Consider the following 14096-nt stretch of genomic DNA (forward strand, 5'->3'; position numbering starts at 1 on the left):
ATATTCACTAATGGTGATTATAAGTAGTTATCACAATTCTGTCACACATTAAAGATCACGTGTACAACATGTGAATTAGTCTTCTAACACCCCCAGTGCATTCAGTGTGAGGACAGAGCATTTATAAATAGAACATATTTATGGATTACATTTTAATAATAATAATAATAACAACAACAACAACAACCCAATGACTTTATAACCTTTCTAGAATTTGTTTTGACTAATTGGATTTTGTCAAATTTGATTTTGTTTTATCGAAGTGAAGTCTGACAGTGTTTGTGAAGGGGATAAGACAATGGAGAGGCATTTGTTTGCTTTTCATTGTTAATGCCTTAGGAAATGCTTGCTCTGGTCTTTTCCCCCCCAGCTTCTACTGGGCTCTTTGCAGAACTGTGGTATTCACATAAGACCTATCCCAACTATTAGATAAGGTATTGTAGTTTAAATAGGAAAAAGTTGTGTTTGGTGTTTTTTTTTTTAATATATATATAAAAACATAATCAGTAGAATTAAAACATGTAGGGTGTTGGGTTTTTTAAACTGGGCAGGAGAGTTCACCCTTACTTTTAGTGCCCAATTCACAGTCTTCAAGGGAAAGGTTGTAATTCAGTTAGGTCCCTTGGTGATTCTGTATGAGCAAGAAAAGGCAGTATAGATTAAACTTGAATTAAATTATGTGTGTGCACCAAGTGCTTGCTGGATGTTCTTGTATTTGCTCATAGAATCTGTGATACAAGAAGTAAATTGCAGTTTACTGCTGTCAGAGTCTCATCTCCTTTTAAAAAGCTCAAAGACAGAAACACTAAGATAGTAGTACAATGCTAAGAGTGTGGATTCAAATCAGGAAAATCCAGCAGTGAAGAGTGTGTTTAAGGAGCTTTTACTCACACACCTTACCTGTGCATATCAAAACACTTTCTGCCTGGTAAATGACAGCTTTCTTGTGTTATGCTAATAGAAAACAAAATCTAGAGGTGATCGCTGATTTGGGTGCTCACCGCTGTAGCTGTGAGATTAGATTTCTGTTTTTCTGCCCTTGTTTTAAAATCTGCCACTGCTTTTTCTTTAATGAAAGGGATATTGAGCATGCAACACAAGTAATTCATTCCAATACTTCCAGCATTTACATATCTAAATCTGTTAAGTATGAGAAATCTTCACTGACTTTGGAAATGCAGCTACGACTGCCCTAGAAGCTGTTGGAAAAGTTTGTTACACATAATCAAGGCTCCTGGTTGCATTTCTTTTGTCATCTGTATGAAAGTACTGCATTGTTTGCCTCTTCCGCATTGGCTGTTACGGCATGTATTCAGTCAGCAGAGAGTTTTCAGACACTTCTCCGAGTGTCACATGGATGGAGACAGACGTGGGACTACAGGTATTATGTTCAGCTGATGGTCTGATCTTTGTGCAAGATCGCTTTACAGTGAGATTAATTTTTTCTTGTAAGTTAAGGATCAAATATTTCAACTTCAGAATTGAAGAATAATTTTTCCAGCTTTTTATTCTTCACTTTGCCTGGCACATTGCTGTGTCTGAATATAAATCATCTGAAGACTTTTCTTCATTTTTTGGCATTTTCAGTGGAGGTGGTTGTTGAGGCCAGTCTTCCACTTCCAGTCAGTTTGCCTAGCCCTTGCACTGCCCTGACCCAGAAGCTGGCATGATCATCGAGTGGCTATGTGGTGAGCCTGTTCAGAGAAGTGGTAAAAGGTAGGTTGGAAACGAAGCAGCAAGCATAGGTTGTGTTCACAGTATGGCATACCATCCTGTCACCCCAAGGAGAGGGCAGGAGGAGCAAATACCCGGAGGCAGCGGCAGGGGCAGCGTCGGCTTGGGATGACAGAGAAGCTCTGGTGTAAATTGTAATTACTGTGCCAACCCACTGCAGTCATTAGCGACAGAGGGAGAGAATTATGGGCCTGTCTTGTCCTGTTGAGCATTTATTACTGGTTATTTGAAGTCCCATGTGTTAGCTGTAAATAAAATTATTTTTCTCTGAACATTTTCCATCTGGCAGCCATTGAATGAAGTTCATAAAACAGCTGCTGAGCTGTGGCTGAAAGGGCTGCCGTGCTGCAAGGTAACAGTGGAAATGTTTACCAATTCCGTGTGAATGTCCTCGGTAATTACACTGAAAAGGTGAAAACAAATAATAGTGTACAAGAGCGGTGTTTGATGACCTTTTCAGTGCTGTCATGGTGGATCTGTGGCTTTATAAAGCCACACATAGTAAATATGGAATGAGTCGAATTCCTGGAATTTTGGATGGTGGAGCTGTGTTTGCTTCCTGAACAATCGTACTGGCACGCCTGCTATGAATAAATCCAAATATAGGGCTTGAGAAACAGGCGTTGCCTCCATTTCCCTTTCCTCAGCCCCCTCGCTTCCCTGGCCCTTCGCTGCCGTCAGCACCTGGATATTGAACTGGATCAGGAACCTAATGTGGCTGTAGGGATGGCCTCTGCATGTGATGGCTGGGTGAAGGTCTGACTGGATGTGGCACAAATTGGGCTCAAAATGGGCATAGGTTTGTTGGGTCTCTGCTCTGCACTGTTTTTGGGAAGCTGTCATGTTGTTCTTCAAAATCTGGGTGTGTACTTCAATAAAATAAAATAAAACCAGAAGTCATCATCTAGCTGTGGAGGAGAAGGAGACGTTAAAGTGTATAACTTGGTAAAGCTGTGCTTGCTTGTGAGCAGGCTGTGACAGTACGTCTGAGGGGTAAAGCAAACCGTGTTGCCTCAAGGTGTGGTTATATTGTATGGCTAATAACTGTCAACGTAAGCATTAACTGATAATGGTGAATTGTCACCATGATGTTACTAAAGATAGAAAAAAAAAAGGCTTGTGGGGTATGTTTTACGGTGCCAACTGGTACAAGTGAAAATTACAAAAAGCTTCGGGGCATTCAGGACTCAGGACCTTCATGTATGGAAGTGGGTGGGAAATATTACCTGCCGTAACAGCCACCGTGAGGTATTTTGGCTCTTTGGTTTAGTGGTGTTTGGGAAAGGACCGCCACCTTTTTTTTCCAGTCCGTCCTGGGAGACGAAATGCAGCCTTGTCTGTAGAGCAGGAAAGCTGTGTGGCTCATGTGAGCAAGGAGAAACCAAGGAGCAGAGCCTAACATTCGTGAGAGGTGCTGGAGTTCATGGGAATATTTGGGATAGGGGATAGAAAAAGAATTAAGAAAGCAAGATATAGTGGGGAGACCACAGATATATCAATAGGTGGGTACTAAAAAAGTGAAGAAGATGATATGAAAGCTGTGGGAAGACTGGCTCAGTAAGCAAATGGGAAGGGAGGTAACTGTTCATACTCTAAATACACAGCATTGATGCTCACTTTAAATAACAGAGATTAGAGGAGTTACCATTACCTGTAGTGCACCTAGTTTAGCATCCTGTCTTTAAGATACTGAAGATCAGTAGGTACTTCAACAGACTACTGGAACCTGCAAGAATTACATGTGACATAATCTTCCCTCCTCATGAAAATCTTTATTTGAATTTTAAGGACTAGAGATTGATTTAAATCCTGATTTATAAGGTTTTATCTGCCTTTCAGTTCTGCACTGCTTTTAGTATGAAATAACCACACTAATTCTGGGTATTCTTGTTATCTGTGTGCATGTCTAACCCCTGTTTGAATCCTGATAGTGCTTATCATCAGCAGCATCAGTGCTCTTATCTGTGCCGTACATGAAGTATCAGTTTTCGTATTTTTAATAGCTATTTTTAAATTTTAATTTTTATACTTTTAAATTTGCCACGTTTCAGCTTCGCTGTTCTTATAATCAGACAGTGAATGTTTCTAGTTTACTTCCCCTGTTAGTAATTTAAATACATTTTTTAGTGTTCAAAGCATTTCTCTTCTTTCTGGGGCAAATAATACAATTTTCTCCAGTCTCTTCATACAACAGGTTTTCGTTGCCCCAAATGTTTGCTTTCTCTGAACACCCAAATTCCACAGAACCCATTTTTAAGATGGGCTCCCAGTCTCTGCGCTGTAATCCAGCTGATATATAGGGTCCATCTATAAAAATACAATTTTTAAACATTACCCTGTATCTTATTTCTGTTCCAGTCTAACACTTTAGCTTTTCATGTCATAGATGCATGTTAAGCAGAAATCGTAAGTGAGCTATCTGCAGTTTATGCAACTAGGGAGACAGGTTTCTTTGGATTTTTCTATAGTGTGTGTAGTTCAGTTTCCCCTGCATTCTGCAATGGTTGGTGTTTCTTAGCATCTGTCTTCTCCTGTCCTGGTGTAAATTCAGCTAGTACAGTTAGTTATCTTCTGCTGAACTTCTTTCTCCCAGTCCTGATTTGGCTAGAACAATTTACGGGGCATCATCTGAACGTTTTGCTGTTCGGCTCTTCACCTCTGGTGTTTCAGATTGTTTAGTAAGTATATTATTAAGAAAGTATTAGGAAGTATAATATTAGCTCTTTTGAACTAACAAAGAAAATTTTGTATTACATAGAAGTCACCAGTTAAACCATCTCTAAACAAGTAATCTCATCAACTTTCTTAACCTGTGTTCAGAGTTCATAACCAGGGTGTTCTAGGCAAGCAGACTCTGGCTTTCTAACTCAGGATGTTAATAGCTAGCTGTTTTTTCAGTTAGTTTCATTTAGAATACTTGGCTCGAGATGAACTACAGCAATTACTGATTTTTTCTCAAAGTGGAGGTGTGTGTCCTCTCCTGACAAGATGGAAAGTAGCCTGGAAGCAGAGGACTGAGAAGAAAATGGGCTGCCTCAGCTCTCATATTCCTTCCCTGCCACAGATACTTTTTCACATTGGAAACTTGCTTAAACTGCATGTGTCAAGATGTAAATCTTGCAAGCAGCTTCCTGCATTGCTTGGTGCTTACTGTATGTTATGAGGAGATTCGTTTTAGGTGTTTGCAAGTTGCATTAAGAATTTTATTTCCAAAATGTTGGTGTTGTAGAGGAGGGAGTACCTCAAACAGTTAATACTTTTGCTGATTACATATGCAAAAGATGATGCAAGTGTAGAAACCAAGCTTGTAAAACCAGAGGGTTTTTTGCTGAATAGCGTGTGAGAGGATTGGAAATTCTTCCTAGGAAAACATTGCATTTATCAGCAGGAATATGGCAAAATCTACCTTTGTGAACATAGCTAAATACCTGATTCAAGAGACCCTTCACTTGCACATTTCATCTATTTCTAGTCCCTTTTGTGTAGCAGTTGACTTTGCACTAGAGTCACGGTTTCTATCAGCAAACAAAAGCATTATTAGTTTTGCAACATACTTGAATTTGTACCTGGGAAATGGTTTCTTTTCAGACGGTTGGCTGGGAGATGTTGCTGATGCAAACGGTCTGCTCCTGAAATGGTTTTGATGAGGTAGTCTTTTGGTTGGAGTCACCATGGTACATGCATAGGAATTGGGAGAAAGTTGTTGATTTATTTACCTTGGGCAAACCAGCTGACACTTGCAAAAAAGTTATAAAACTAGATACCTTCCTTAAAAATTACAAAAATCGAGGGAAACCTATGGTAGTCTGGTTTATAGTTTGCACTTTTGAATATGCAGAATACTTTAAAAAAAATTTGGCATATAACATGAAGGACTGTTAAAATAGAACTTGTCTGTTAAAGTTGAGATAGAAGACCACTTAAACTGTTGTCATTAATGAAGTCTTTAAGAACTATTTGGTAATGTAAATTACAGATAGTAATAGTGCATGGGTTTTCTTTTGTGCTTTCTGGAAGATGAAATGCAACATGGAGAAGACCTGGTACTGTAGCAAAGAATGGGTTATCGTATTTGCATGGACACAGGCTGTTCTTGAAATTCTTATAAAAAATGTAACATCCAGACTACTTAAAATGTCCTGAGTTTACAATTAATTCTTTCATGGCCAGTTTACCAGTATATACATGTAGGAATAGTACTGTATCTGTGAGCATTTGTTGGACTAAGACCAGGTTTATGTGGGACAAAAATCATGGCAACAGGTAGAGGCAGAACAAAATTTCAGGTGCTTAGCAGAATTTAATTTGCTTTTTCCAAAAATTTGTAAGTTTTCTTTCATTGTTTGTTTTTAAGGAAAATCAGGTTTAATTCTTTTCCTTTTTCATTTCCTAAGAGTTTCTAAACTGATGTTGGAACTAAGTATTTGGTACTTAAACATTTCAGCATTCACACATACACACACAAAAGCTCATTTGAACAGTCACTTTCAATACTAAATACACAGATTTTGATTTATATACATTGACTTGCTTTCTTTTGATGTGAGATGCAGCTACTACTTTGAAATGCTCTTTTATCTTTGTTGATTAGCAATCATTTACTGGAAGACAGAAATTTCCTATTACTCAGGGTTGAAGTGTGACCCTACTGCTTTAGGTGACACATCTCCAAACAGTATTCTCTTTCCTGTAATTCTGAAGTATAGTTTGCATTGAAGTGGAAGATTCCTTGACTTTGTGTTTAAAATTAAATGTCTTGAATGTGGTCATGGTACCACCACCTCTATTGACACTTCTAAGTCTTTTCCTCGAGGGTGCCAGCAAAGTTGAGCAAGGAGAGGGACATTTCTCCTTCTTTCCACCTTTCTTCTGATCTGAGCATTCTCTGCCTCCAGGCCCTTTCCCAAAGCAGAAATGCCCTACTAGTTGTTTTGCTCCAGCTCTGAAGAGAGGTGTGGTGCCTTAGGGTAGCCAGAGGCCCGAGTAGATTGCGCAGCACATGGCAGTACACAGGATTAGTATTGTGGCTACAGAGGTAATATCCATTCTTACTGTTTGGTATGTGGAGCGCTGTATAATACAGTGGTATTGCTCTATCACCACTGGAAGCATTTCCTTGTATTTTGAAGTTCTTTTTTATATATTAAATATTTTCATATCAGTGTTTAAAGAAGAACTGAAAAGTAATTTTCAGAGATCAGTGCGGAATTTAACATTAGTTGCACTCTGCCTACATGCATGGTTTGGGAAGTTACACAACCTCTTTTTATAGAGTTGTGTGTCCTGGTGATCTAGGCTTGCTCCGTTATTGCTTAGAAATACAAGTGTATTAGGAGCTATATATGATACAAAACTTAGGTCATGACAAACTACTGTGTACCTCTAAATATAAAAATACTCATTTGCAGTAAGGTTCATGTAGATATGTCTTCCCTCATTATGTATAGTGACCTTGAAACTACCAAGTAGAGAAGACTTGAGTTGTTGTGAGGTAGGGCCGTACACAGTCTGGTTGTGGAAGGAATTTGCATGGAGATGTTAAGTTCAGGCAGAAGAAAGCTGAAAACTAAGTGCCCAACACAGAAGCAATTGCTATTCGTTATCTCCAAACTGCAGTTGCGGGGGAGAGGGAGGGCTGTAGCAGGGCATATTGTCACCTTGGCACTGTGAGGGAGTGTCCTTCCTGACAAAACTGCCGGTCGTTATTCCAAATTGCAGAGGTACTAGATCATCACAGAGCAATTGCTCAAGCAATTTTTTTAAGATGAGCAAAACGTGGTTTTTTCTGATCTCATTATTGGAGGAGACTAGACCTGTTTTTCAGAAACAGTGCACACAGAAAAATCAACCTGAGGCAGACACTTGGCATGAAAAAAATTTGCCTGAAAGCTAATAATTTGGCAACATTTTAATAAGAAAATGAAAACAGTATGTAGTAATGGGAATTCAGCTGCAGTGATTGCTACCAGATCCACCAAGAATAATGGACTTGCATACCAACCCAGACTTACGACAAATATTGTGATTGTAGGTAACTAAATGACCATGGAATCTGGAGCAGAGAACCAGCAGAGTGGAGATGCAGCCGTTACAGAGGCAGAAACCCAACAGATGACAGTACAGGCACAACCACAGATTGCAACGTTAGCCCAGGTATAAAATCATATGGTGTAATAGTTTTACCTATTGGGTGATTTTTTTAAGAGGGATAATGTCTGCTCATGGACCTGAGAGAAGGTTCCATTCTGAAACAGGGGCGATGTATAGTTCCTTTAATATTTGTCTTCAATTTTTTAAAGCAGTAGAGATTTTTAACTTCCCGTCACACTAGGCTGTGTTAGTTCTGAAGAACTGTATGTGTGTAAACTGTGTAATGTTAACAGAATAATGAATTAAAATATTTCTAGCATTCTTTACCACAACCATACCACTAGAAGGTGTTTTTTTCCAAACATATAATTTACTGTCTTTTTTATATTGACTGGATTGTTTTACTGTTATGATTTCTGTTAGAAACTTGTCTATAGCAGTCAGTTTAATTCTGAAAAAAACAAACTGAAAATATGGATAAATAATGCAGCAAATACATCTTATCAGATGTGATTAATATTATAAACATTATAATCAAGTGGAACAACCTGGCATTTGACAGCTCGTGTTATCCTGTTGTCTTCAGAATTTCACAGAATTCTTGGCTATTTAGAGAGACAGTAGTAGATCATTTATTATCCCCAAATGATTTTGGAGAGACAAGAAATGCGATCCCAGCTACATCTCTAATTTTGGAACCCGATTTCATTCTTGGATACACGGATGGTTGGCAGAAGCAATTCCATTGTGTAAATGAGTACAGAATCTGTTCATCTCCGTTCTGTAACCATTTCATTTTAGAACTGTTGGCAGTCTGCAATGAAGAAACAGCATTTTTTAGATCTCATAGTTCAGGAAATTGAGTGTCTTTTAAGTGGCACAAGTGTTAAATCACTTATCATTTTATAAATGATCAATGTCTTTTTAAAGTCATTACACCTTTTGGTAAACCATAGATAGTACACCTCCATTCATGTGATAGTAGAGGGATTGGAGCTGTTAAAATGCACAGGGTGATTTTGTTGAGCGAAGCTGTAGTGTGAATTTACAGGACACCAGCTGCCCTGCACCAGCTTGCCTCTTTGGGCAGTTTTCTCACTGTCTAACTTAGGCACAGGATGTAGGTGGTGTGAATAACACTTCAGTGTGAACTGAGTAGAAGGAGTTTATTTCTCTTGCAAAACCAGTAAACTGCTTCTCACTTCAGTCCAGAGAAGCAAGAATGTTTCAAATTTGTGTGCTAACATACTAACCTCCAGGTAGCTGAACTTACGTATATGTAGTGGGTTGAACGCACTTCACTCGGGAAAAATTACTCCGGTACTTGAATGAGAATTTTTTCTGAGTAAGAAAAAGCTATATAGCTATGGTTAAAATCAATGTGAACAACAAAGAAATATGTTATGTTTTTCCTAATTTCCTCTGTTGTCATTCACTGTATTATTTGCACCTTAGCTTTTCCCCAGGCTTTATATTCCCTGTGGAGGTGATATAACAGTCTAAACATAATTCCTTGTCTTATTCACATCAGTGTTACGTTATTACGATATTTCTGATATATGAAGTGGCAGTGTTTGGCATTAGGGAGTGCCCTCAGAGGCTTGGGCAAATCTAAGTAACTAATTATGTCAATTTAATTCTTTCATTATCTCTTGTGAAGTCACCCCTCTTGTAAGCTTAGTTTATTTGCTGCATTTTTAGTGAGTTCAGGGTAGTTTTCAGAGTCAAAAGGAAACTCGTTCCAGTTCCACAAGGTATGAGTCAGAGACAGCTGCGGAAGTTACACTCTGCTGTTGGCTTAATCCAGCCACAAAGTGGCCTCCAGTTGATCAGCTTTGCTGTCATTGCCAAGGACTGTTTAGTCAGACATGCATTATTAAAAAAGTTCGCTTGGTAAAGGAATATAATTTGCCAGAGGAAAGTGCGCTCATGTTAATCTCAGCCCCGGTTTCTCTCAGATGCAAGTTAAGTACCGCCACGTAATACTGCAGCCGTTTTCCTGAAAAAGGAAGGTAAAGGCAAACAGAAATTTGTGGATTAGGGAGAGACAGCTGTGGAGGAGAGAGGTCTACATGTAATTCCTCTTAGTTTTGTTGTTAAGCAAGATTTCCTTGTAAAGGTGGATGTTTATGGAAATTCAGAGATCAGCTACTGCAGCTTTTTGAGAACCACGTGTTCGTGGGGACAGCAGAGGATTTACTTCTGCATCCGGTACATAGCAGCTCTTGGAGATTAGGCAGGACAAGAGTGCAGCCCCTTCTCGCATTGTAGCTACATGGATTAAATTTCTTGAAAATGCCATTGAACACTGGAGGATTGTTAAATTTTCCAAACTTACGTGTCTAGAAGAAGGCTGGCTAGTTAGTGACCCACAACCTGGCTGTGGTCTGTGAGAGCTCATGCTTCCCTGCAGTCCTTCCCCAAGGGCTACGATGGTGCAAGTTGAGCACAAACCAAGGGCCGTGTGCGCTAGTATGGCAGCCCTGGCACCCTCCTGCCTTTCAGGAGCCCCCCAGGCGCGAACATGTGTGTTGTGTCACCGGACAGTTGCTGAGTACTGGATATGCACCAGGGCATCTGCCCAGCCACGTAGCAACCTTGGTGCATGGCCCTTCAGCCGCCCATCATAGTTCTTGTGACCTGCCAGAGTGAGACTTCCCCACGTGACGTGAACAGCTTTGTGTGGGTATCGCTGTCCTCGGAGCCTGAGCCCCTGCGCAGGACATGCGCGGCTGTGCCCGCAGTGCTAACGTGCCGTGCTGAAGTCATGAGTGTATCCCTGTTGGCATAGCCACTATGCCTACAGGTCTGTGCTGGAGAAGCAAAGTTGTGTTTAGGAACTGAGGGTGTAAAATGGGGGCAATTTTTCCTCATAGAAATAACTCTTAAGACTAGTGCTTGTGTTGACCCGTTACACTGAATCACAGTAACTGCCTACAAACCATTTGTTTCCGCTGCAAACCCATGGGTTTTCTGTCTCAACACACGGTCACTTTTCTCTATTTAAATGGACCTTGCCAGCTACTGAATATGGTTTAGTCTCTAGAAAGTCTGAAAGGTATGACTCCCTAAAATTTTAACTTCATACATCTGGCAAACACTTTGCATTTTCGTGAGTGAGAACAAAAATAGCTTCACTCCCATATGTTTCTGCCTTTGACTCAGCAGTGTCTGTAGGAGTACACCCAAGTCCTAGCAATATCTAACTGAAGTAAGCGAAAGATAATAATATGCTTTTATTAGGTTACCTCAAAATAGAGGCAGTTGTGTTCTTCTCATTCTTGTCAGTGTTTTTACAAGCGATGTTTTAAGCCTGCAGAAATTCTGCACTAGATTAATTTGTAAAGTAGGTCAGATGTTGGGCTTAGGCAATTCAGGGGGTTTTGTATTATGCTGAAACATTTGGGTCATCTAACCGGGGTCTAGAAGAGACGTAATTCTTTACCAAAAAGTGTTCTTGGTAGTAAAACAAGAAGATTTCGTAATAACCTAATTTATGCTCACTGTCTCTTCTTTGCAGGTATCTATGCCAGCAGCTCACGCAACGTCTTCAGCGCCCACAGTGACCTTAGTTCAGCTGCCCAATGGGCAGACAGTTCAAGTGCATGGAGTAATTCAGGCTGCCCAGCCGTCAGTTATTCAGTCTCCACAGGTCCAGACAGTTCAGGTACTGACTGAGGAAATTCCTAATATGTGAATTGGGCCTTTTGCGTAGTCCTGCCAGTTCACTCATTTCTAATGTGTTTGTGTCCTGGATTGTGTTTTGCTCATATAAACTTGAAGAGCATGTTGAAGGCAAAATCTGTAGTGTTTGTTACTCTGGGACTTTTTTTTTCTGTTCTGGTTTAACCACTTTTCACTTTCAAACATTGCTGAGTTTCATTTCCCTCTAGAATTTGGTTGGTGAGTTTAACAGCTTCGTGGTTTTTCTTACAGTATTTCTCTACTTTTTTTCTGTACTGTATTTTCATAACATCTTTAAGAGTTCATACTTCTTAAGTGAAAAAAAGGGATTTTTTAATAATGTAATCTTTAATCATTAATGAGGCTGATATTCTGGGATGAGACCCTTTGCCACTTAGAAAATATTTGCATTGGTTTACAAAACAGATGTCTGTAGGTTAATGGTCCTTAAAATAAACCTATCAGTCCTCTCATAAAAATGGTTTGCCTGTTGAATGTTGTTTGCTTTGTAAAGCCTTAGCATTTTCTCTTCTGTAAAGCAAGACAGATAACGCAATATGAGATAGCTTGAAGACGTAGGAAACAAGTAGTCTGCAGTCTTTAAAACTTGTGACTTTTTTTTTAAAAAAGCATTTCAAACCCAGTGTTGCTGAACACAGAAAGAGAAATTGCTTGGTGTACAGCAGCTATGCGGGGCAAGGACTGTACATCATTCCTTTGCTATTAGTACACAGCTCATTTTAAAACATAGACATTGTTACTGTTTGATACAGATATTTAGCTGGGTGTTATTTTAAAAAATAATACGGCATGCATAATTTAAAGCTAGGCCATTCTGATAGTAATCTTTGTTTACTCCTTGTCAGCTTTAGTGCAGAATTTCTGGCAGGCTCTACCCTCTGCAGCCTCTGGAGTCAAAAGTTTAGAGTTTTAGTCTATCGGAGGTGAGCAGTTTTCAGATAAGTGCACAAGTTACTAGCCCAGGGGTGCAAGATAAGAGACTGACAGTGAAACCATGCTTGGAATTTACCTGTCTCAGTGCAAAGCCAGAACATGTTTGGAATGCTGCTATATTCAAAGCCCAGTACTTCACAGTCAGCTTTGCACCTATTCAGGCCCTCTGTCTGATAACTGTGAGATTTGGGCGCCAGCAAGCTTTTTGAGCCTTTAGGAATATTTCCTACAATGCATAAAATGCCAGTCTGTGAGCTATGTTTCTCACACAGGCATTTCTCTCTTCACTATCATTAGCTTTTGTATATTTGTCACGTGACTATAGTCTTTTGGAAGAAGAGTCTCTGTTTTTATGTATTGAAGATGTTTTTATATTTTTGGCACGCTTTGAAATCTTTGTCTTTTTTTTAGCACAGATGTTCAGAATTGCAGTACCGCATTATTTTTTAACGTCTTCATGTATGACATTTTCCTGACAATTTTATTCCCCCACCAAAGGGCAGTCCCTCTGTAACATATCTACCCAATTATTTATATGATGTTTCTGAACTTCAGTATTTTGCTCTTTGTTTCCAAACATTTCTGCTATCTTAATTTGGGGTTTGTTATTCTCTCCCTAAATTTTACTAAAAAAATCTTTCTTTGTTTCCTTAAAATGCATGGAAACAAGGAAACATGGAAAGCAAAAAGTGTGTGGAATTACTGTTTATAGTTTCTTATTGGAGTATCTAAATTATGAAGGACATTCTCACAGGTAGATAACTGACTGTGGTCATTCCTCACTGTGTCTGTTACTAAACAGCCTGCCCTTTCTGTTCATTGCCTAGGTAGAAGCACTGTAGGATACTTGCGCTGTAGTGTTTTTCACAGGATGTCAACATATCCTTAAAATAAAGACCTTGGAAGTGTCTTGTTGAGTTTGATTGCTGTTCTTATTTACAGATCTCCACTATAGCAGAAAGTGAAGATTCACAGGAATCGGTAGACAGTGTCACAGACTCACAGAAACGAAGAGAAATTCTTTCCAGACGACCCTCCTACAGGTATGGAGGTTAAAAGCAGAAGCATTTTGCTTGATGGATGCATTGTTCACATGGGGAGACAAAGAGTGTGATTGTATAGTTATTTTTAGATTTATCATTTAACTGAAATCTCTCTTCTGCAATGTCTTTCCATGGAATAGGATGTAAAGAGATAGGCAAATAGGAGGAGGAGGAAGAAACCTCAGCTGTTACACTGAGTTAAGACAGAAATGAGCTGAGAATAAGCTAATTGCCAAATCCGTGAAACATTGAAGTATCATTGTGCTAGGTGCCTTAGAAATAGCTTTAATGGATACTCCCATGAGACTTTCAATGAACATGTGGTGTTCTGTGTCTCAGAGAGAATTTCTGCTTGAGCAAAATTGGTTGTCAGGGAATGAGTTATATGTAGTGATGGGCATCTACTATCTTTAGCTGTCATGGCAAATGCTTCTGTGGAAAGACCAACTGAGGTGCTCCTTCACATGGTGTTAGTCATATGTTACCTTATTAATTAAGCTCTTGCACAGCTTTTTCTGGCTGTACTAAATCTCACTTTTCATTCTTAAAACATGCTAAGTAGCGTTAAGGAACAGCTCTGGAGTTCAGCAG

General features: G+C 39.4%; 1 protein-coding gene across 3 annotated transcripts in view; it reads left to right on the top strand.

Moving 5' to 3' along the window:
* The first annotated feature begins 7765 nt into the window (after positions 1-7765).
* The window catches only part of CREB1 (cAMP responsive element binding protein 1), a 15756-nt gene continuing 9425 nt past the window's right edge, over positions 7766-14096 (top strand). The window contains exons 1-4 of one of the 3 annotated variants that reach the window (XM_010292826.1): positions 7774-7887; positions 11345-11517; positions 12437-12452; positions 13405-13505. In XM_010292826.1, coding sequence (XP_010291128.1) covers positions 7774-7887; positions 11345-11517; positions 12437-12452; positions 13405-13505 — 404 coding nt within the window. Of the gene's footprint in view, positions 7888-11344; positions 11518-12436; positions 12453-13404; positions 13506-14096 lie in introns of all 3 variants that reach the window. The other 2 variants (XM_010292827.1, XM_010292828.1) reach the window with 2 other exon arrangements.

The sequence above is a fragment of the Phaethon lepturus genome, unplaced genomic scaffold (assembly GCF_000687285.1).
Source record: "Phaethon lepturus isolate BGI_N335 unplaced genomic scaffold, ASM68728v1 scaffold42868, whole genome shotgun sequence".
In the NCBI taxonomy this organism is placed as follows: domain Eukaryota; kingdom Metazoa; phylum Chordata; class Aves; order Phaethontiformes; family Phaethontidae; genus Phaethon; species Phaethon lepturus.